This window comes from Colletotrichum gloeosporioides (genome assembly GCF_011800055.1).
Source record: "Colletotrichum gloeosporioides strain Lc1 chromosome Unknown consensus_1, whole genome shotgun sequence".
NCBI lineage: Eukaryota > Fungi > Ascomycota > Sordariomycetes > Glomerellales > Glomerellaceae > Colletotrichum > Colletotrichum gloeosporioides.
In genome coordinates, this window is record NW_025544646.1 from 96423 (window position 1) to 119461 (window position 23039).

The 23039-nt window shown below is 54.5% G+C and overlaps 7 protein-coding genes across 7 annotated transcripts; 4 read left to right on the forward strand and 3 right to left on the reverse strand.

Moving 5' to 3' along the window:
• Positions 1-336: 336 nt before the first annotated feature.
• On the reverse strand, positions 337-5344 carry GCG54_00009806 (Xanthine dehydrogenase; the record flags this gene model as incomplete). The annotated part of the gene is made up of 10 exons (XM_045409744.1): positions 337-665; positions 725-875; positions 928-997; positions 1055-1078; positions 1136-1570; positions 1626-2018; positions 2068-3166; positions 3212-4646; positions 4703-4847; positions 4929-5344. 10 exons carry the CDS (start codon positions 5342-5344, stop codon positions 337-339), a joined length of 4497 nt encoding a protein of 1498 aa, XP_045271281.1.
• Positions 5345-6006: 662 nt separating this feature from the next.
• GCG54_00009807 (Molybdenum cofactor sulfurase) lies at positions 6007-8565 on the forward strand (the record flags this gene model as incomplete). The annotated part of the gene is made up of 4 exons (XM_045409745.1): positions 6007-6106; positions 6173-6262; positions 6314-6484; positions 7172-8565. The coding sequence occupies 4 exons, from the start codon at positions 6007-6009 to the stop codon at positions 8563-8565; spliced, it is 1755 nt and encodes a 584-aa protein (XP_045271282.1).
• Positions 8566-9600: 1035 nt separating this feature from the next.
• On the reverse strand, positions 9601-11287 carry GCG54_00009808 (Dimethyl-sulfide monooxygenase; the record flags this gene model as incomplete). Its single annotated transcript, XM_045409746.1, has 4 exons — positions 9601-10528; positions 10584-10831; positions 10882-11070; positions 11126-11287. The coding sequence occupies 4 exons, from the start codon at positions 11285-11287 to the stop codon at positions 9601-9603; spliced, it is 1527 nt and encodes a 508-aa protein (XP_045271283.1).
• Positions 11288-12339: 1052 nt separating this feature from the next.
• GCG54_00009809 (putative transporter SEO1) lies at positions 12340-14071 on the reverse strand (the record flags this gene model as incomplete). The annotated part of the gene is made up of 6 exons (XM_045409747.1): positions 12340-12457; positions 12511-13417; positions 13471-13504; positions 13556-13806; positions 13861-13883; positions 13938-14071. The coding sequence occupies 6 exons, from the start codon at positions 14069-14071 to the stop codon at positions 12340-12342; spliced, it is 1467 nt and encodes a 488-aa protein (XP_045271284.1).
• A 1215-nt stretch (positions 14072-15286) lies between these two features.
• GCG54_00009810 (FAD-binding monooxygenase aflW) lies at positions 15287-17192 on the forward strand (the record flags this gene model as incomplete). Its single annotated transcript, XM_045409748.1, has 2 exons — positions 15287-15598; positions 15651-17192. The coding sequence occupies 2 exons, from the start codon at positions 15287-15289 to the stop codon at positions 17190-17192; spliced, it is 1854 nt and encodes a 617-aa protein (XP_045271285.1).
• Positions 17193-18080: 888 nt separating this feature from the next.
• On the forward strand, positions 18081-19773 carry GCG54_00009811 (uncharacterized protein; the record flags this gene model as incomplete). Its single annotated transcript, XM_045409749.1, has 6 exons — positions 18081-18144; positions 18203-18431; positions 18511-18599; positions 18652-19074; positions 19125-19204; positions 19264-19773. The coding sequence occupies 6 exons, from the start codon at positions 18081-18083 to the stop codon at positions 19771-19773; spliced, it is 1395 nt and encodes a 464-aa protein (XP_045271286.1).
• Positions 19774-20660: 887 nt separating this feature from the next.
• On the forward strand, positions 20661-22477 carry GCG54_00009812 (Dimethyl-sulfide monooxygenase; the record flags this gene model as incomplete). Its single annotated transcript, XM_045409750.1, has 7 exons — positions 20661-20769; positions 20837-20977; positions 21033-21237; positions 21289-21301; positions 21355-21414; positions 21468-22202; positions 22253-22477. Coding segments are annotated over 7 exons (1488 nt in total), but the record flags the coding sequence as incomplete, so codon positions are not given.
• Positions 22478-23039: the final 562 nt, after the last annotated feature.

Genomic DNA, 23039 nt, shown 5'->3' on the forward strand with positions numbered 1-23039 from the left:
CTCAGCTGGCAACCTACTTACCCCGCAGCTGAAGACGCTCTGGAGACCGGACCGACTGCCAAGGGTACAAGCATCACCTCTCCTCGCCCCTCCACAGATCCTCGGCTATGGGGATCGTCCATAGGTTCGCCATCTGAATGAATCCTTTTCGGTTCATGGCGCATATGCATGTCTCAGAACCGTTGAATCCGTTTACCGATGTATTCGCCCAACTTCGGTTCATGCGTTCAGGCGTACTCGGGCGTGGTGATTGGCTCAACAACATGCCTCCGCCATGGGGACTTGGGACGATGGCTATGATTCTCTCGAGTGCCTATGATGAATTGAGGTACGAAACTATGACTCAATTCTGGTGAACCACTCTTTCTCGCCTTCCTTCACCTTGACCGCAGCCCTCCGAACCAGCGGATCTCCCACCGCTAAACGCAACTTTTCTGCTGTGGCTGGTGAGTTCAGCACAAGTGGTTCCCTAACGTGGTTCATCTCTCGAGCTGCCTTGACAGCTTCTCTCAGCGCAAAGAAAACCGTGCATCCCAAGAACAGCGGCGGCTCTCCCGTTCCTTTACTGCTCTGGATAGAACGCAGTTTGCTCCAGCTAATTGGATTTCCTTCCGAATCGTGTTGCAATGTCGAGACATTGAACTGCTGAGGAATATCGGAGAATCCTAGAACATTGTGAGCAAGGTGGCCAGTCACGCAGAGAAAAACAAAATGTGTTGCTCACCTGGAATCTTATACGTGCCCGGGCCTTTGGTAAAGAGCTCTCCTGACTTGGTCCACAGGGACTCCTCCATGGTGAATAAGCCTTGGCCTTGAACAAATGCGCCCTCTATCTGACCATAGTCGATTGCTGGGTTAATGGAGCGACCAATGTCCTGTGCTAGTTCAGTATATGATCATCGGTAGTTGGGAAGCTGGGCCACTTACCATCATGATGTCCGTTCGAAGGACCGTCGAGTCTCCTGTCAAAGTGTCCAGTTCAACTTCACTGATCGCACTGAGACAATGCTAATCAGCATACACCTAACACTTCAAATGACACTAATGGACTTACACTCCCTGAGTCCAGTAGTAATACCTGCACCTCGGGCATTAGCCAAGATTACCTGTCACGACCAGAGGAGCGAGGACTTACATGGGCAAAGGATCTTTCCAATTACCCCATTCGTATCCTATTCGTGGCATCTTCCAAAAACCGTTTGCAGCCAAATTGACTCTGTCCGTGTACGCAGCATGTGCAATCTTCGACATGGGGGCATCGGCCCCATATTTCTCTCGGTATGGCGCGAGACGTTCTCTGAGTTGATCGCAGGCGTTTTTCACAGCTTGACCGTTGAGGTCACTCCCGGAGGATGCGGCGGTCGGAGAGGCATTCGCAACTTGATCAGTCTGGGAGTCTTTGTTAAAGACCTCATCGACACTAACACCCAGCTCCTCGGCGGCAACTTGGGCCATTTTCGTATAAAGGCCCTGGCCCATCTCGGTTCCACCATGATGCAAGAGCACCGAGCCGTCTTCGTATATCTTTACGTATGCTCCCGCTTGATTCAGGTGAACAGCCGTGGCAAAACTAAGATGAGTCAGTCAGCACTTGGGTCCATCAGTCAAAATCAGTGAAAACTCACCTGAGGCCAAACTTGGTTGGGATCTTCGAAATGCCCCGTTTCTTGAATCGGTGCTTAGAGTTGAACTCCCTAATTGAAGCCTTTCGTTTCTCGTAGTCAGATTTGACGGTGAGTTGGTCCAGCATGGTCGGTACGTGGAAGTCGTCGGTGATCTCTTGCAAGAATGGGGTTCGCTGGCCGATCTCGTAAAGGTTACGGCGGCGAAGCTCGTCAACATCAATATGAAGAGCTTCTGATATTTTGTACATCATGCTTTCGCAAATGTACATGCCCTGGGGACCTCCAAAGCCGCGGAAAGCTGTGTTGCTGACTGTGTTGGTCTTGCAAACCCAGCCTCGGATCCAAGCATGTGGGATGTAGTAGCAATTGTCTATGTGGGTGCAGGCACGATCCCTAGTACTGTTTAGTCGATAGGCGATATGCATGAACACAATCTACTCACATAACTGCGCCACTCATGTCAAGTGATGCTCCTCCATTATTGTATACGTCCATGTCGAGGACCTGAATCTTACCCTGGGAGCTCACGCCTACTTTCCAGCGTGATTGGAACGGGTGTCGCTGGCCGGTGATGGCCATGTCTTCGTCGCGGTTGAGCATCATACGCACCGGCCGGTTTGCGCTTCGAGCTGCGAGGGCGATGTACATCGCAATTGGCGTGCTTCTAGACTCCTTTCCGCCGTAAGCTCCGCCCATGCGACGGACTCTCATGTTCACACGACTCATTGGGAGCCCCAACACCTGAGCGACAAAGACTTGGTTCTCCATCAGGTTTTGAGTTGAGCAGTATACTTCCATGGAGCCGTCCTCAATGTGCGGGATGGCAAGTGCTGCGTTGGTCTCGAGGTAGAAGTGTTCTTGACCGCCCATTTTTGTGGTTCCTTCAATAATGTGGTCACAATTGCTCCAGGCTTCTTCTAGAGAGCCTTCGACAGCATCGCCCTTTCGTAGTTGCTTTCCGTGCTTGAAGAAGCTTTCGGCATTAATCGCTTCGTCGATGGTGATAATGGATGAAAGGTCTTTGTAGACAACTTCAACACGATCGGCGGCTGCCCTGGCCTGGAGAGCTGTCTCCGCATAAATCAAAGCAATGACCTGTCCGTAGTAGCGGATGGTATCCTCGGCAAAGAGCTCTTCATCGTGCACCACGGCACCCCAGATGTTGGTTCCCTTGGCAGGACTATTCTTGTCGATGTATCCGACAACACCAGGCATCTCCAAAGCCGCAGTATAGTCAACACTGACCAACTCGGCATGTGCTCTCTTAGCTAGAACCAATGCACCAAATAATTCGTTGTGCTGTCGAGGCATGTCATCGAGGTACTCGGCTTCGCCTGTGCAATGCTTCAGCGCAGACAAATGTGGAATCGGCCTTCCCACAGTGTGTGTCCCTCGGTTCTTCATGGAAGCAGTGAAGTTGTCGCGGTAGCCAGACGAGATATCGCGATGGATCTCTTGAATGAGATCAGAACTGACTTTGGCCAGACCCAGTTCGTGAACAGCCTCATGCCAGAACCGGAAGAACATGGAGATTGTCAACACTGTGCACTTGTTAGCTTGATCTACCGAATAACAGAAATACTCACCTCTGCGGTATTGCGCCATGCCACCGGGTACACCATATGCGAGGTCGAATTGTTCCAAGAGTGCATCCGTAGCGACCTCGAGAGTTGCAGCCTCGCCCCAGCGCTTTCCAAGAACTGCTTGCCGTGCCTTTTCCGCCATCACAGTCGTGGGAGCCATGCCGCCGAACGCGAACGCACAATCTTCAATAAACCCGTCTTCATCGAGTCGGACTCTCAGACCCGCTGTCACAGTAGCAATGTCGTCATCTTTCCTCTTGGCCTGTTTGTATGCTTTGGTGACCTCACGCGCACCCGCAGGTGGTAGTGGTACAACAATCTGAGTTATGACACCATCTTCTGGCAGGGCAGTAGTGCGGTAGCGGATGAACCAAGACGATAGAGGGATGTCAAATGTTCCTTTGGCGTGCGACCTCACAACGACCTTTGCTCCCGCTGCCAGGAGCACAGGTGCTGAGTCCGAGATGGGGCTGGCTGTGGCCAAGCTGCCAGCAAGACTCGCAACATTGCGGATCTGACGACCAGCAAAGTAGCGCAGCTGCTTCCGCAGTGCCTCAAAGGCGAAGGCCCGGGGGCCAAGCTTTTCATACAAGTCTTTGCAAAGTTCTTCGACTTTGCTCAGAGTGAGATTGCCGGGTATGAAGATCTCAGCAAGTGCACTAAGCTCGGCTAGAGTCCGGGGCACAGGCTCCCGGAAGGTGTTGAGCTCTGTGATATCTGCTGCAAAGACGTTGACCTGGTATGCCAACTTCTTGAAGCGAACCTCAATCTGTGTCTCACTTGCACCTCCCACAATCTTCGCTGCTGGGTAGACGGCCTTAAGTTGTAGTAGCTGCTCCAGAGTTGTGGGCTTGAACCAAAGTCTTCGGTTATCGCCATAGCAGATGGGTCGTGGTTGGTATTTCCAGAGTGAAGGTGGGAATATCGGCTCGGTTGTCGGGTCATATGGAACCAGTATCTGCTTGGTGACCATTTCATCTGGCTGATTGGAGGTGATAGGCTCCTCCTTTGGTCTGGGGGCGGATATGGGAGTGTCCATCATGTTTGGGGAGGGCTCCTCCTCGACTGGGAGACTGGAACTGGCCTTTTCCTTCGGTCCATCTCGACAGCATCCTCCTTGTCTTCCACATGAGCCGGCCTTGCTAGAGATCAGCAAAGTCTTGATATCCTCGTCGTCTTCAGATGTAGGAGGGCTAAGCTCAGGCTGTGAAACCACGCTATTTATGTCTGCGGGTTTTGGATTGTCTCGACAACATCCACCTGGCCGACCGCATGATCCAGGCTTATTCACGGAACTGAGAAACCCATCTTCATCATCTTCTGATAAGGGCGGACTTGGTCCAAAATTGTCTTCATCTTGGTCGGTCTTTGCCAGGACACCATTTAGATCCTCTGTGACAAAGGTACGTGCGGCTTCGAATATGGGTTTGTACCCGGTCTGCCCTATTATCAGCGACCTATTAGGATGCCATGCGGTTTTAAGGCAGCACTCACACATCTACAGAGATTCCCGTCGAGATGGCCTTGAAGCTCGACGTCGGAATGGGTGAGGTGGAATTTCCCATTGCGGTAGGAGTTTCGGACCAAGGCGTAGAGGCTCATTACGATTCCCGGTGTGCAGAATCCACATTGTGTGCCGCTGGAATCGTCAGCTCTTGTCCAAACCGGAGCATAAGTTTCGAGCGCCAGCTCCTAACAGTAAACATATGAACAAACATACTGCATTTTCGCGATTCTTTCCTGCAACGGATGAGGATGGTTGACATTGCCAAGGCCCTCGATAGTTATTAGACTTTTGCCATCGACACCTATGAGCGGATACAGGCATGCGTTGACGGCAAGATGCTTGATCTGTCTATCTGCCTCTGCAACCTGTAGCACTACAGTACAGGCGCCGCACCCACCCTCACCACATCCCAGTTTGGTGCCCTTGAGGCCATCTTGAGCTCGGATCCAGTCGAGGAGAACCCAGTCCGGGTTGGGATTCTTAACAGTGACTGGCCGTCCATTGACAAAGAACTTCAAGACTGACGTCTGGTATGTGGACTTGATGAGGGATGAGAGGGTCTCGGTTTTGCTGGTGTGCCAGTCGTCGCTATCGGAATCCGATGGAGGCGGCGAGGGAAGACGGTCCATGTTAGGTATGATTGTGAATAGTCTCGCGTTGCAGAGAGGTCGAGTGCAAACCGGTTCACATTCAGGAAATAAGTTCCAAGTAAATGCAAGCCATTATCAAAGATAAGAGCCGTCTCGAAAGGAGGGGCACACGGCATCGGCCTCCGACTACCGTGGCTCACATTTCCAGCCCAGACACCAGTGTAACCGACCAGCTTATCGGAGGCACCCCAGATATCCACTTACGCTAAATTTCGTGAAGCCGTTCCCAATGCAAGTGTCTGAAAGAGGACGTCGAGACTAGTCAACGGCTTGGTCTGGAGGGACACAAGTTGAAGAGTGGGGGCATACGAGGAGGGGGCGCGCTTACAAGGGGGTCAAGATCTGGACCTCCCCCACTCTAGGCTACGAGCGCTTCTAGATTTGGCAAGCACTAGAAAGATTGACTAACAGTAACACTGGACTTAGCCCCTCGCTTCCCTGGAACAGTATCTCGAGGTACACAGCTCCTCCGGGGTACAGACGGATGGACGACCTTGAACAGAATCGTGGAGCCGATCCTCGGAATGCCGTCGGGCTTATTTAGTTGAAAAGGTCTAGTCACCACAAAGAAACAAACATCTCAACCGGGATTGATTTCGCGCAATCATCGGGATCATATTATTGACCGGAAGACGAAAGATATGGCATCCGATCTAGTAACCACTGGACTTCCGTCAATCCATTCGACCTACAATGCGCGAATTGAGGCTATTCGCGAAGATGAGTATCCCATGCTTAAAGGTAGGGCAAGATGGGGGAATGAATCCCAGCGCTTTCACGGCAAACTTTGCTGACATATAATCATAGATCAGGTCTACCTCGACCATGCGGGTATGACTGTTCCGGCGAAATCTCTCATGACTTCATTTGCAAATGAAATGTCAAGCACCCTCTTTGGTAACCCTCATTCAACATCCACATCCTCTCAACTGTCCACTTCACGAATAGAGGACATTCGCATTCGCGTCCTTCAGATGTTCAACGCAGACCCCGCCAGATTCGATGTAGTCTTTGTTGCCAATGCGACGGCTGGCATCAAGCTCGTGGCCGAAGCGCTACGAGGCACACCGGAAGGATTCGACTACGTTTACCACCAATGGAGTCACACCAGTCTTGTTGGTGTGAGACAAGAAGCCAAAAATAGCATGTGTGTCGACAGCGAGGGAATGATCAATTGGCTGGATAAATACTCCCGCGACTGTCATGATAGCGCTGATAGGCCAACACTTCTCGCATTTCCAGCCCAATCAAACCTCGACGGTCGACGCTTGCCCTTGAGCTGGTGCAACCTGGCACGAACATCGAAAGACGGGAAGCGGATTGTTACGTTGCTGGATGTGGCTTCTTATGTTTCAACTTCTATGCTCAACCTTTCTGATCATCATTCTGCACCAGACTTTACGGTCTTAAGCTTTTACAAGATATTCGGCTTTCCGGACGTAGGGGCTTTGGTCGTCAAACGAGAGTGTGCAGACGTTTTGATGGAACGAAGGTATTTCGGTGGAGGTACGGTGGACTCAGTTATCAGTGGACCGGAAGCTTGGCACGCTCCAAAGACAGGGAGTATTCATCAACTCCTCGAGGACGGCACTCTCTCTATACACAACATACTCGCTCTAAACACTGCTATGGATACACATTCCCGACTCTTCGGCACTATAAACGACATATCGACACATACTTCTCACCTATCCAAGAGATTAAAGCGCCGCCTGCGAGAACTTCGACATGGCAACGGGACGCCTGCGTGTGCAGTTTATTCAACCGAGCCAAAGCATCACAATGATAACGGATGTGGGCCAATAGTCGCGTTTAATCTCAAGAACGAGCACGGTTCCTGGATCTCTCTTGCCGACTTTCAGAAACTGGCGAGCCTGCAGACCTTCCACCTCCGAACAGGCTCTGTTTGCAACCCCGGAGGGTTGTCTGAAATACTCGGATTGTCATCCGCCCAAATTAAGAAGAATTACGCGGACGGCTTTCGATGCGGAGATGACAACGATCTCAACAATGGCCAACCAACGGGGGTCATTCGAGCTAGTCTGGGGGCGATGAGCACAGAGTCAGATGTTGACAGACTCATCAACTTCATTCAAGAGTTCTACGTAACCAGAAGCGACATCACGACCATGCAAGATGAAATTCAGTACGGCCAAGACGTCACCACTGGCATCATTCAAGATGTAATCGTATACCCAATCAAAAGCTGCAAAGGCTTTCATATCCCGCAACACACACCTTGGCAAGTGCGGCCTGAAGGACTCATGTGGGATAGAGAATGGTGTCTCGTGCATCGCGGCACCGGCCGAGCTTTGAGTCAGAAGAGATACCCTCGCATGGCTTTGCTACAGCCAAAGATCGATCTCAAAAACGAGACTTTGAGCGTTGTTTACTTGGGTTTCACGCCTCACGGCACACCAGACTCTGTCTCAATCCCCCTGGCGGAGGACTCAGACGTGATTGATTCACGAGGTCTGCTTGAATGGACGGTCTCCAGAATATGTGGTGAGAATGTTAACGTGCAAAGATATATCTCTCATCACATCACCGAGTTCTTTTCCAATGCACTTGGCGTACCTTGCGACCTCGCTCGTTGCTCGCCCAAGATCCACAAAGCAGCTATGAGGCTAGGTAAAGTCCGTCGGCTCCCGAAAATGTGCCCTCGAAGCGCGTGGGATCAGAAGGGCACCCCGGCCCCCGCATGCACGACACTGGGGACTACTCAACACAATACTAAAGGTCACCCCATTCTTCTTTCCAACGAAAGCCCCATACTGGCAGTCACCACATCCAGCCTCGAAGCTCTGAATGCCGTAATTCGAGCCAGCGGTGGCCGAGATGTATCGCCGGATGTGTTTCGCGCGAACATTGTCATTGCATCTTCACCGGAAGCGTCCGCATATTCCGAAGATGACTGGTCGGACATTCTTATAGGCGCGTTAAGCTTCAGAGTTCTCGGTTCTTGCCAGAGATGTCACATGGTCTGCGTTGATCCTGAGACAGGGGTCAAGGGCGCCGAACCTTTTGTGTCACTTTCGAAGACAAGGCGATTCGATGGCAAGGTCTGGTTCGGCGTCCACTTGACCATGGAACGGCATGCAAACACTGGGGATATGCCGGAGGAAGACCATGTAGTCAGCGTGGGACAATGCATTCTGGGCAACTCGGCCAAGTCTCCGAACTTGCCGGAGTCAACTTGAGAGAGCGTGGGTGCCGCCTATGGTCGTTGGGAAACCCCACGATCGGAAAGTTTATCCGAATGTGATAAGTCTAAGTATCTTGAAACTGATAAGAGTCAGAGATAGAGGCCGACAGTGCAACACCAGCATTCTCGTGACGACTGAGACTGAGGCTTGTGGGGTGGGTTCAAGAGTGGGGGACAAGAGTGGGAGCAAACACCGACCGCTGAGGTCTCGGATCTTTAGCCTTAAGACGATCATACCCAAGTCGCACACATCATATATTCTTCAGATGCAGGGCATACTTCGGTGATTGGCTGCTTAACCGCGGGGAAGTGCATTTGTGCATCTGATGCTGCAGTACCTATGTACGGATGACAACGTCTGCGTGGTGAAGCGTGAACCACCGTAAACCACGGCTCAAACGCTCCCAAAACTCCTCAAGATAAATTTTGGTCATATCAAGTAATATTCCGAGACAAAATAAAGGCGTAGGTCTCACTACAGGAGTTGATCAGAGACGCTGGCGTGTCGGACACAGCTTTTCATACCAGACAACGTTGAAGGTTGGTCTCTTATTCATGCTGCGCTAACTTCTTGAAGTAGTTCACCTATCTTCCCATCGATGGTCCCCCTTCTCTGCTTTTTCATATCTCGGGTTTCAAAACGGATAGGTTGACGGAGCTTTCTTCCCGGTACCCTTGGATCTGGTTGAGTAATGATATCGATCTCAAGAGTGGGGTGCATCTAGGTTTCAGCACCCACTTCTATGCCCCCACCCTGGAAGGGAAATTTGGCGATAGCTTCAATTTTGATGCTGCCTTTGACAAATCATGCCAGTGGCGACGAGGAGTCTTTTGTCGGTAGTTTATAGTCACGATGCGGCTCGCACGCTGTTCCGTCATCGAGTGAATTTAAAGTTGGTGTTTAGCCCCGTCGGCTACTAGGAAGCAGTCGACCTCGAGTTTCAATGATATCACTGTGAACAAATGGAAGCTTGTCGCCATCATTTTAACCGTGGAATGCATGTGAGATTATTGTGGCGAAAGGCTTGGCTCAAGAGCTACCCGCTGACCCCTCAGATCCCCCATTCTCTTCCTTGTAAACATCATACTTGTACGTCGATCCGGGGTGGTCGCTCCGCAGCCCCTTCTGGCCCTGCCCATAGACCTTCTCTCTAGCCGTAAGCTGCACATCCTCAGCCGGCGCCTCAGGATACAAACCGCGACGTCGCAGTTCGGGAATGAGGAGATCAACAACATCCTCAAAAGAGCCGGGCGTAGTGACGTAACCGATGTTGAAGCCATCTAAGTCACCCTCGCGTATCCAGTGCTCCATCTCGTCCGCCACCTTCTCCGGGCTACCGACCGACACCGGGCCGAGGCCACCGATAGCCGCCCGCTCGGCAATCACGCGAGGCGTCCACTTCGGGACGTGCTCGCTTGTGGTCGTGAACGCATCCAGGATACTCCGCACCTTGTGCGCCTCCAATGAGTCGGCCGCAGTGACCTCCTGGTCGACTGGGATCTTGGAGAGGTCGATGCCCGTCCAGCCGCTGACCAGGACAAGACCTCCAACAACGGATGCGTACTTCTTGAGCTCTTCGTGCTTGGCCTTGGCTTCCTCATCGGTTCGACCCACGATTGGGGTGAAGGTTGCGAAGAACTTGACTGATTGGGGATCTCGGCCGAGTGCTGCGGCCCTGTCCCTGATCTCCTTGACCTTAGGTCTCAGAAGCTTGGGCGAGTGTGAGGAAACGAAGATACCCTCTGCATGTGTTGCTGCGAACTCTGAGCCTGCCGCTGAAGTACCTGCTTGGAAGAGGAATGGAGTTCTTTGTGGCGAGGGGTCGACAATATGACGGGTATCGAGGTCGAAAAACTTTCCGTGGTGGTGAATCGTACGGATCTTATCGGGGTCGGCATAGCTGTCGTTCTCGGGATCCGGCGAGATAGCATCGTCTGCCCATGAGCCCTCCCACAGCCTGAAGTTTTCCTGTTAGTTGAGCGACCACCGTAACCTCCGATGACCACACATACTTGTAAAGAACACGCAAGTACTCGTCCGCTTGCGCATACCGCTCATCATGAGGGATCGGGCTGTCCAAGCCAATGGCCTTGAACGCTGCCTTCTTCCACGAGGTCACAATGTTCCACCCAATGCGACCTCTCGTGAAGTGATCGAGAGTAGAGAATCTCTTCGCCAGTAGGAATGGAGGCTCGAATGAGGTCGAAGCAGTGATTGCAAACGAAAGGTTCTTCGTCACAGCAGCCATGGCACTAATGGGCTATGAGGTGGTCAGCACCTCTCTTCCCCCTTCACAAGGAGTCGACATACGATTGTGGGGTCCGTCATGGGCCATTGAGCCGCACGGCGGATGCAGTTGTCAAGACTGCCCTCGTATGTGTCATATCCGCCGTAGGTGTCGGCAAGGAAGAGCGAGTTGATACCGCCCCTCTCCAGGAGTTTCGCGAGTTCGATCCAGTAGTTGAGGTCGCGCTTCGTCGCCGACTTGTCTTCTGGGTTCTGTGATCCTCGTCAGCCCATCCAATTCCCGAAAATTCTCATGAATTGCGCGCACCTTCCATTGACCGGGTGACAAGTGTCCAATGGTGGACATGTCAAAGGCATTCAGCAAAATCTGCTTCTTACCCTCACCCTTGACGCCATTCTCGCCGTTGGTTGCGCTGTGAATCGGGACTGAAGTCATTTTCAATCGCTTTCTCTCCGGTGATTCGGACATTGGTTCAACCTCTCGTCAATCGGCAACAGAACTGTCCTGTCCTCATCCCGGTCCCCAAACCCGCGGGGCTTGAAGGCGCCTTTATCATCTCTTCATGATCCTGAAGTCGCTTCCTTGGCCGGAGGGCGCGCGATGCATGGAACTGGATCAAAATCCCACATTTCGTCATCGCCGTTGTCGCATGCCGCGTGGGACTCGCGCGGGATATTATCTGCAAGAATCCCCAATTGCGACGGCCCCAAATGCAGGGCGAGGCTCTGGCGTGATTGCAGGTGTGGATGGTGCCATGGCCACAAACCAAACGGATTCAAAGCAGTTACGTTTGTAGCCCAGTATTCGGTCGGCTATTTTAGTTCCTGACGGGCGTTAAACCCGTTTAAATTGGCGAGCCATGCGATATCTGATCTAGCAAGCCGGAGGTATCCCGACACTTGCCTTGCTGTGGCGGGGATACCGCAGGGCGAGACTCGTCTATGAGCGGGTCGCAACTGCGTTGGATGTCACGATAATTGCCATCAACACTCGGCTAATAAGGTATGGTAATGTTGACGATTTCCACTTCAGCGTCTTATGTCTGATGGGTTGATGAGCTGACCAGCTGCAGAAGACGGGAGGCCCCCGCTATTGACGGTACAGCCGACACCTAGGTTTCGGCATCACCCGACTGTGGACTCATCGTGACAAGGACTTTGCAAGTTGAATAATCGTGAAAAACACGGGAGGGACCCTGAGCGCATTTTGAGGTGACCTTAGGACAGGCTACGAACTGAAAGTCTTTCCCAGGTAAGACTTAAAGGGAAAGACTTCACCAAGAGCGACGACCATGGTTCATTCCCAGCTGCGACATACTCCCAGCCAAATTTTTGTTGAAAGGGAAACAACAAAACTTTCATCGGCTACCATCGGGACAAAATCTATATTTGCGCTCCATGTCATTCTTCTTAGCCATGACTTCGCAGAAACCTCAATATCATACTCCTCAATGGCGTATGCCGTGCGACCAAAACCCCCACGCCTTCCAAGGATCAACATCTTTTTCCAGGGAAAATATTTTAGTCGCTTCGATCATCCCTGCCACTGACCGCAACAGGTGGTCTTTTTCCATCCTCTACGGTGGCCCCGTCGTCGCTATGAGTGTCAGGGAAACCTGTAGAGTTCTCGACTTGGGGACTATTCAAGTTGTTAGTTGATGATCAGATGTTGGCGCTTCGCTGACTACTTACTCTCGTCTCTTGACATACACCCTCAGAATGTGCGTCGCGATGATGAGCAAAATAGAGGAACCGAGTGTGAAAGCGAAACCTTTGCGGTACCGCGGTGCCTCAACCGTGGGAAATACCAGCAACGGGGTCCACGCGGTTGACGATTGCGAGATGGCGTTGATGAGCACCAGGGTGAACGATCTTTCCGCGGGTGATGCGCGCAACTGCGTATTCACCCAACCGTGAAGAACGCTCGACATCGCGACTGAAGAGTAGATGGTCGAGAAGGCGAACCACTTGGCCGGCTCGGGGACGTCCCAGATTGTCAGAATGATCAGGCCGATGCTGTTCCATGTGATCGACATCGTAATCGCCCAAGCCGGACCCATGACGAGGTCGGAAGCGAAGCACACAAAGAGTGTATAGAATATTCCCAACGCCGGGGCGATGGTACCAAGTTCGTTCACCTTGGCCGCAGAATACCGCGCAAGACTCTTGATCCAGAGCAAGAAGCTGCCGGAACTGGTGTGGATACCCGCGTTCCAGAAGAGCACATCCACGACGACGATGCCCCAGAACTGCGGCGATAGGATAATCTTCTTGAGAGCTGGAAACTTGAATCTTCCATGAGATGCGTGACCTGCGCGCTTCAGTCTCTCGACGCTGAGCTCGATGTTTTCTCTCTTCAACACCAGGCGGTTGGGTTGCTCCGGTGTGCCAGGGATCACGAAGTAGCCCAGTACGCCGATCGGGATAGTGATGAGGGCGCAGATGATGTACATCCAGCGCCAGCCTGCAAGGCCGTTCACGCCGTCTAGTCGGGCTGATGCACCAGCCTGGATCAAGCCTGCAGTGAGCGTGCCAAGGGAGAGGCCGACGTAGAAGATGCCTCCGCGCCGGGCAATCTCGTCACCACGGTACCACGAACCTGTCATCAGTTAGATTTTACCTTAAGATGAACCTGCGTTGAAGGGGTCTTACCAAAAAGATAATGCATAGCCGGGAAAAAGGCAGCCTACATCATGTCAGTCGGCCCTGATAGGTCCCAGGCTCAACTCCAACTGACCTCAAACCATCCCACGAGGAAGCGGTATGCAGCAAGCTCTGCAAAACCAGTAACGCGGAACTGGAGAAGTGTGAAGACGCCCCAACAAATGTCGAGACATGGGATCAACCAGTGCATTGGGATGTAGGTGAGCAGGAACATGATCGGGATCTGTCCCGTGACAGCGCCGATGATGTAGAAGGTCTGGAGCTGGACAAGCTCATTGCCCTTGAACCCAAGATCTTCTTTAAGACCTGCAACGTAGGCATTGTCTGTTCTCATTAGATGATGCTAGAAAATGCAAAGGTTTGAACAATTAAACATACTCAAGTTTGACTGATCGATGTACCTGTGATGAAGTCAGCACATTACCATTCACTCAGGCCAAGACAGGCACACTCACTTGACCCAGTAGCTGAGCACGGCATAAGGCACGATCAGAAGATCCAACTTGCCAATGAGCTTCCGCTCCTCGGGCGTGTCCGTGTCGGCATACCACTGAATATGCCACCACTTGCGGCGCGCTTGAACAACCATGGCGAACGTCGATGAACGGGGTCTTGCTCGGCAGTGAGCAAACAAAATGCCCGAATGGTAAACGATCCTGCGAACTTCCTAATCCTGCCAAATAATACATGAACTCGCAGGACCCTCAAGCCTTTAGTATCATCCCGTCATCCCATCACCTCACCACCGCATCCCATGTCCAAAATCTCTTTCCTGTCCCTGGTCGTCGGGTTGCGTGCGCGCGAACGCCACAAGTTCCAATGGAACCAGACTTGCAATCAGGCCCGACTCATCGCCCACGCGAAACAAGACCTTGGCGCGGGAGACGCAGCGCAGGTCCAACACACAGGAAACGGCCAGAAGAACCCGAGAGACGGGAACGCCAGGGGGATGCTGCTGCGTAATAGCACCGCGCAGAACTCCGACCTGGAGGGGGCGGGAGTCGTCCGCACGCAGGCGAGAATCTTCAAGCTCGTCTTTGGGAAGTCCATTGCACCATTTCAGGGCACATTGATGTGACGCCCAGACCAGCTGTGACAGGCTGCGCTCCCGAGGTGAGGCGTCCTGGCATTTCGATAAAGCGACGCATCCCTGTCCAAGATCCGCTTATACATGCCGAGAAACAACCCCCAAATCCTCTGCCAGAATTGGAGACCCTTCTTGCTCTCATTGTAACCTCCAAAAAGATGCGGATCCGACGCGCCGGACGGAAAACTTCAAACGGGGCCCCGAGGTGTCTTGGGAGGTCCGATCTATGGAGGCATTCTGACAGGGGGTAGGGAAGACGAAGCTATTCCCCAAGAAAGTGGGGATATGGCGTGCTCCCCAACATTCGCGCACCTCATCTCCAGCGCGGCAACCCGCGAAAATAATACCCGCACTCGTCGGCAGCGGGGTTTGGGGATCCATTGGTAAAGCTTCCGTGGTGGGGTGGGTGCAATCGCTCTCATGGTGAATAAGCTGGCTGCGTCGAGATAACAATGGCTCAGCTGTGATAGGACGACGGCGGCTGAAGCTGGGTTGTGCCGTCGAGGAGGTGCGCGAGAGCCCGCTTCATGTGCGTGTAACGCGTTCGAGGGCATCTCTGACGTGATTCCGATGTCCGGGCCGGCGAGGGGTTGGAGGGGTCGTCGGTCAAAATGGGTGGCTTTCTCAAATGGGACTGCGATTCATTGAAGCTGTCTTGGACTTGGTGAAGGGAAACATCACATCTCAGCGCAGTTTTCTGGAATTTGGCTCGCAATCATGGGTGATTATCACACGGAAAACACGACACCACCAAATGAGGCCAATGGCTTCGACAAGAACAAGGGCGCCGTGCCCGAGACACCAGCCAAGCAGACGCTCATCGACAGGACAGTCGACGCGCTACTCACGCCGCCAAAGTCGGTCTATGAAGATGTTTCGCTTGAGCTTCCTGACAGATACATCGACGAGCCACGGTCTCTGCGCGTAGCTGTCATTGGCGCTGGTCTCTCTGGAGTTCTTGCTGGCATCTTGCTGCCTGCCAAGGTCCCTGGCGTTAAGCTCACAATATTTGAAAAGAACGCCGACGTGGTATGTCCATTGATGTTTTTATCAACTATGAGTTACTAACAGATTGCTTCAGGGAGGCACTTGGTTCGAGAACGTATATCCCGGCGTGCGCTGCGACGTGCCCGCCCACGTCTACCAAGCAACCTTCGACCCAAACACCCAATGGACAGAGCAATTCGCGCAGGGCGCGGAAATCCGCGACTACTGGAAGGGCCTGTCGAGGAAATACGACGTCTACAAGTATCTCCAGCTCTCCCAGCAGGTCGAGGGTCTCAACTGGGTCGACTCCCAAGCCGTCTGGCAAATCACCGTCCGCGACCTCAAGACGAATGCCATACGCATTGAAGAGGCCGACTTCGTGCTCACAGCCATCGGCCGCTTCAACGCCTGGAAGCTGCCAAACTACCCTGGCATCCACGACTTCAAGGGCGTCCTCCGCCATGCCTCCAACTGGGACCCCAGCTTCGACCCCCGCGACAAGAAGGTCGCCGTCATCGGCAACGGCGCCAGCGGTATCCAGCTAACGTCGAACCTGCACAAGGTCGTCTCGCGGCTGGACCACTACGCCCGCAACAAGACGTGGATCACGGCCTCCTTCGCCGGCGACGAGACCTCTATCGAGCCCATCCCCATCCCCGAAGACCTTCGCGCCAAATTCCGCGAGGACCCTGAGGCGTACCTCGCGTACCGCAAGGACATGGAGAGCAAGTACTTCCGCCACTTCACCGGCTGGCTCAAGGGGTCCGCGGACAACGAGGAGGCGCGCGAGAAGTTCCGCGCGTTCATGAACGACAGGCTGGCTAAGAAGCCGGAGCTCATTGACGCGCTTATCCCCGACTTCAGCCCGCACTGCCGCCGTCTGACGCCCGGCCCGGGATACCTGGAGGCCATCACCGCCGAGAAGACGAACTACATCCAGACCCGCATCCGGCGGTTCACCGAGACGGGCATCGAGACGGAGGACGGCACGCACCGCGAGGTCGACGCCATCTTCTGCGCAACGGGCGCCAACGTCGACATGGTCCCGCCGTTCCCCATCACCGCGCGCGGCGAGGACCTCTCGAAGCTGTGGCGGTCCGACGGCAAGTACGGCTTTCCCTACACATACCTCGGCGCCGCCACCCCCGGGTTCCCGAACCTGCTCTTCATCCACGGGCCGAACGGCTCGGGGCGCTCCGGGACGGTCCCGCACAACGTGGAGAACCAGATCACGTACTTCGCGCGCATCCTGCGCAAGGCGGCGCGCGAGGGCATCAAGTCGCTGCAGGTGTCGAAGCGGGCGGCGGACTGGTTCACGGAGTACTCGGATGCGTTCTTCGCGACGACGGTGCTCTCGGAGAACTGCAGCTCGTGGTACAACAGCGGCAAGCCGGGCTCGCGGGTGCACGGGCTGTGGCCGGGGTCGGCGTCGCTGGCGACGATTGTGCAGCGGGAGCCGCGGTGGGAGGATTTTGAGTATGAGTACCTTGGGGAGGCGGAGAATCCGTTCTTGTGGTACTTTGGGAAGGGGTGCACGAAGAAGGAGCTCGATGAGAATGCTGATGTGACGCCGTATTTGAAGGCTGGGGTCGTTGATCCGAAGGATGTGCATGAGAGTTGGCATACTGTTCCATAGACGGCAGTCATTGAATGGCATTCTGAAATGAATAACGATAACACTATGAGCTTGTTGATGCTGTGAGATCTCACTGTCTTCGTCAAAATCACGTTCTACTAGATGGCGATTGTCCTTGTCCCTCAGATGTAAGTCGCCTGGAGGACGTGTTACAGTATTCCGATCTCAACGACAGGCATCCGGACACAATATCTCAATTACACCTCCCAATGTGACTCCATCGGTCATCTCACGCCGCTGACCCGAGACTATGGTTCTTAGAGACAATGACATGCCAAGACCTCACATCAAACCCTGACACCATGCTCATCATCCCAAACCACCATTACATCTTCCGGAAGCTCTTCCACGTGCGCTCGAGACAGTTCTCTAGCCCCCGAATCGTCCCACAGCTCTGGTTCAACGCTTGTTCAAGTTGGGGGTGCTACTCCGGCACGGTGCATCTGTGCGCCGGCGACGGAATGGCGTGCTGTCCCCGGCTGATTTCGCAACCCCCAACGCCGAGCGAACCCCCGTCGCCGGAAATTTTAGACTGCAAACCTGGACGCAGGTTAGCTTCAAACGCGCAGTTATTGGATCAGCGCTTTGCAAAAGAGGCCGAGGAGAGAACACAGACTAGAAAAAAAACTTTGTTCTGGACCCTGGCTGACAGGGCCATCTGTTCGCCTGTCCGGCACATGGTGAAGAACCCTGGAGCGACATCTCACAATGACATCCATCCCTGCATGGTTTTTTGTGTGCTTGGGGTGAATGATAAGACGAAGGATTCCCGTTCTCGTGGGTCTCTTACATTCATTGTCGACGGAAGTAAAGCTTTGGTCATCATCATCACCACCATCAGAACGTGTTTGTCTATTCTTCAACACTAGTTCACGGCCCACAGTCACAATGGCGGAGTACGCAGACGCCAGCAAGGGCGATGTCATCCCTCCAAAGGAGGAGAGACACCCAGGTATTTCCAATTTCAAGACGCCTCACTTCCCAATCCACGCTGACACGCGACTGAACAGTAAAATGGTACCGCTCAACCTTCTACAACATGACGATCCTCGGCCTCTGCAACCTCGCCGCGCCCGGCATCTGGGGCGCCATGAACTCCCTCGGCGCAGGCGGCGCCGCCTCGCCCAAGGTCGTCAACGCGGCCAACGCGCTGACCTTCTGCCTCATGGTCGTCTCGTGCTACTTCTCCTCCATCATCGTAAAATACATCGGCATCAAGGGCGCCCTGATCTTTGGAACGTACGTCTCCCGGCCCCTCAAATCCGCATGACACGGGCGCTGTGTCGGAAATCATCTCGACTAACACTGCAAACAATAGCATGGGCTACGCCCCCTTCGCCGCCGGCCTCTACACCAACAACCGGTACGGCGTCGAGTGGCTCATGCTCCTCGGCGCCGCCCTCTGTGGTATGTTTTGGCAGATACTTTGCGTGAGGTACCGAGACTGACTGAATTCTAGGTATATCTGCTGGCACTTTTTGGGCCGCGGAAGCAGCAATCGCCATCGCCTACCCGGAGCCCTGGAACCGCGGCAAGGCCCTCGGCTACTGGCTGACCTACCGGCTCTGCGGCCAGATCCTCGGCGGCGCCATCAATCTCGGGCTCAACGCGGACAACGACCAGGCCGGCAAGGTCTCGTACACCGTCTTCATCATCTTCATCGCCATCCAGGCGGCCGGCCCGTTCGTGGGGCTGTTCCTGAACAAGCCGGACCAGGTGCAGCGGCAGGACGGGCGCAAGGTCAGCTTGGAGATTGTGGAGAACCCGTGGTTCGAGATCAGGGCGACGACGCGGAGCTTTTTTAACGTCAAGTTCTTGTTGGTGGTGCTGTGGATTGGGCAGGCGGTGTTTTCGGAGGCTGTGTTTTTCACGTATCTTGCGAGTAAGTGCGGCGTAAGTCTAGATGGGTGGATGAGTGCTGACGTTTTGAAGCTTGGTTCTCTGTCCGCTCGCGTGCGTTGGGATCTTTCCTCTCGGGCATCGTGGCCGTCATCTCCGGCAACCTCCTCGGTGTAAGCACCCATTCCCCATTCCTCATCCACATCCAAAATCACTAACAGATTCTTCGCAGCACTGGCTCGACCGCGCCAAGATCTCCCTCAAAACCCGCACCCGCACCACCTTCTGGGGCCTCGTCGTGACCCAAGGCGCGTGGTGGACCTGGGCCACGATCCTCGCGACGCGCTACCGCACGACGCGCCCGACGCACGACTGGGCCGACGGCGACTTCGGCGCCGCCTTCGCCGTGTACATCTTCCTGACCATCGGCTTCCAGCTCAACTACCTCTTCCTCTACTTCATCGTCACGAACCTCGCGCAGGGCGAGGAGGAGGTCATCCGCTACGCGGCGCTGCTGAGAGGCACCGAGAGCGCGTGGCAGGCGGTGAGCTACGGGCTGACGAGCCTGACGCTGTTCGGCGAGGTGGGCGGGATCTACTTCAACTTTGCGCTGTGGGCGTTGGCGATCGGCCCGGCGTGGCTTGTGTTGAAGCATTTCGGGACTGGGGAGAGGGGTGTGGAGGAGGTGGGTGGTAGTGGTGTTGTGGAGAGCGAGGATGGAGATTCGCAGACGAAGCATTAGACACGACGTCACAAGGCTCATCCTGATAGATCTAGATGTCCAGTGTTGTGCTGTGAAGCTATTCAAAGCTCGGCTATCACTATCATAATTCAATTATCGTTGCACGTAATCACAAAATTCTGAGGTTCATCAAATTGCGATCATAGAAGCTCCTCCAACTCAGAACTAAGCGCATGTCATTTTCAATGGACGATGATGATATCCCGACAGAATGCACGGCCGTATCCACAGCACCGGAACACATGTCATCGAGGATCGCAATCACCTCCAAACCTTCAGCATCGCATTCAACCAAAGTCAGCGCTTCCACTTACCCCTCACAGAACCCCACACTCTGCGGTCCTCCGTCGCCCGCAGAACGCGTCCCTCAGGGTGGTAGCATTGCAATTCGCGACGCTCCGGTTGGGCCAGCTCGCCTTCGGGGCTAACATGACGTGATGGCCTCACGTTGAAACCTTGAGCTCCATTACACGCGGTCGCGGCGTGCGGAGTGGGAGCCGCGAGCTCTTATTGCTTGACCGGCTAGCTGCTTAACGGCTAAAATGGCAAAGTCGTACGGCAGCGCATCGAGATAAGAAGATTCCCTCGCTGAAGATCTATCCGAGGTTGTTCAGCGTGGGGTCCGCGTCTTGCGCCACCGCGCCGTCCGGTGGTGTCATCGCCCCGGCTCCACGGTGCCGGACCCACGCCGAACATCGGGAGGGGCAGCGCTATGCGTTGGAGAACTTGCCCCGAATGCGCGTCACAACCGGCTGAGGGCACCTTGATTACCCCGCGCTCGCGTTTGCTGGCGGGAAGACACGGTCTCCGAGAATTTTTGCGGTTGAGAAAATTATTTACCCTTTTCCAGTTGTTGTCCCGCTTGGAAATCTGGTGTTCTTGTAGATTCACGATACCGAGCACGCAAGAGACGCGAGACGAGAGAAGCAATCATGGCCGACGTGAACGGAACAAAGCCGAAGAAGAGCTTGGTGCTCAATGCCTTCGTTGAGATGTGTAAGTCCCCAATTCGTGGTTGTAAGCTGGGTTGCAGCCGAGGAAGCTGACGAGGAGGCCATCACAGGCAGTGGACATCAGTCCCCTGGACTCTGGAGGCATCCCGATGACGAGTCCTGGCGATTCAATGAGATCAACCACTGGGTTGAGCTGGCGAAGCTTCTCGAGGAAGCCAAGTTCCATGGCATCTTCATCGCCGACGTGCTTGGTAAGACAACATTGCTGTACCTCAGTTGCTCGATGCGACGGCTAACGTCTTGGAGGCGGCTACGACGTGTACTCGCAGTCGCTGGATCCCGCAAAGATCTCCGGCGCGCAATGGCCCGTCAACGAGCCTCTCGCCCCCATTGCGGCCATGGCTGCCGTGACCAAGAGCATCGGCTTCGGAGTGACGGTATCGACGACGTACGAGCAGCCATACCACTTGGCTAGGCGTCTGTCAACGGTCGATCACCTCAGCGGTGGACGGTGAGTCTCCTCATCATGAATAATCGAGTTGCATAGCTAATGCGATGTCAGTCTTGGATGGAACGTAAGTTTGAGTGGTGGAGGGAGGACACTGAGCACATAAGCTGACCATGACAGATCGTGACGAGCTACCTCGATTCCGCAGCCAAGAACATGGGCCTCGCCCAACAACCCCAGGTAAGCCCGCCAACGACTGCTCTCAACACCGTCAACCATACTCACAAACCCAGCACGACGACAGATACGCCCAAGCCGAGGAGTACATCAAAGTCATGTACAAGCTCTTCGAATCCTCATGGCGCGACGACGCCGTCAAGCTCGACCGCGCGACCGGCATCTACACCCAGCCCGACCTCGTGCGCAAGATCAACCACGAAGGGCGCTTCTTCACCGTCCCCGGCCCGCACATCGTGCAGCCCTCGCCGCAGCGCACGCCGCTGCTCCTGCAGGCCGGCACGTCCAAGGCGGGCAAGCAGTTTGCAGCGCAGCACGCCGAGGCCATCTTCGTGTCGGCGCACGCGCCGGCGGTGTGCGCGAAGAGCATCGCCGAGATCCGCGAGCTCGCGCGCACAGAATACGGCCGCGACGGCAACAGCATCAAGGTGCTGGCGCTGGTGACGCCGATCCTGGGCGCGACGGAGGCGGAGGCGCAGGCGAAGCTGGCGGAGTACCGCAAGTACGCGTCGCACGAGGGCGCGCTGGCGCTGTTTGGCGGGTGGACGGGGATGGACCTGAGCAAGTACGGCGACGAGGAGGAGCTGCGCGAGGTGGAGAGCAATGCGGTGCGGTCGACGGTTGAGGGCTACGCGCGGTTCTCGCCGGGTACGGCGAAGTGGACGAAGCATACCATTGCGGAGCACGTCAGCATTGGCGGCAACGGGCCGATCTTTGTCGGTACGGCGGCGCAGGTTGCGGACGGGTTGGAGACGTGGATTGAGGAGGCCGACGTGGACGGCTTCAACTTTGTGAGTGGACTTGGTGTGTTGAATGAGATGAATGCTGACAGATATGGCAGGCGTACGCGCTCTTCCCCCAGTCGTTCAAGGACATCATCGACCTGCTTCTTCCGGAGCTGCGCCGTCGTGGGCTGTTCTGGGATGACTATGCCGTTCCGGGTGGCACGTACAGAGAGAACTTTTACCGCAAAAAGGGACAGTCAGGACCGTTGGACGAGCACGTTGCTGCGTCGTACCGGTGGAAGGCTGGTGTGCCGGCGGAGGAGGCCAAGATTCCCGAGTAAAGTGTCTGGCCAGGGCAGCATGAAAAGAGAGAAAATAAAATGAAGCTATTCACAAGACCAAAATGGCAAGACCGTGTTTCTTTTCAAGTGCAAGTGCAAGTGTGGGGGCCCAAAAGGCGCCCTCGCAACGTGACTGGATGCTCGAGCGGGAAGGATGGATCCTGTAAGGAACGTGCCCTTGGCTAAAGCCGAGATTCGTCCGGCCGAGCTGTGCCGAAGGAAGAGCTCGCATCTACGGAAGTTTGGGACGGGCTCCATTTTACTTTGATGCGTCGTTTCGATGGGCCCCGGTTAAGTCATGGTGACCATGCCTAGCAAGCGGTGGAGATGGGCTTCAAAGATAAGAGGCCCCCTATGATTTGGAGATGCAGAGATGAGCAGACTGTCAATACTAAGTAAATAATGCAAAGGCCAATTCCAAAGAGTGGAAAATCTCCTGACGGCCTCAGCCCAGAATTGCTTGGAATAAAGCGGAATTACAGGCTGCTGATTGGCCAATTGAGGTCGGGTGCTCGTGTATCGGCTCTCACCGAAGGAAGGTTTCCAGCGGTTACCATGCTGC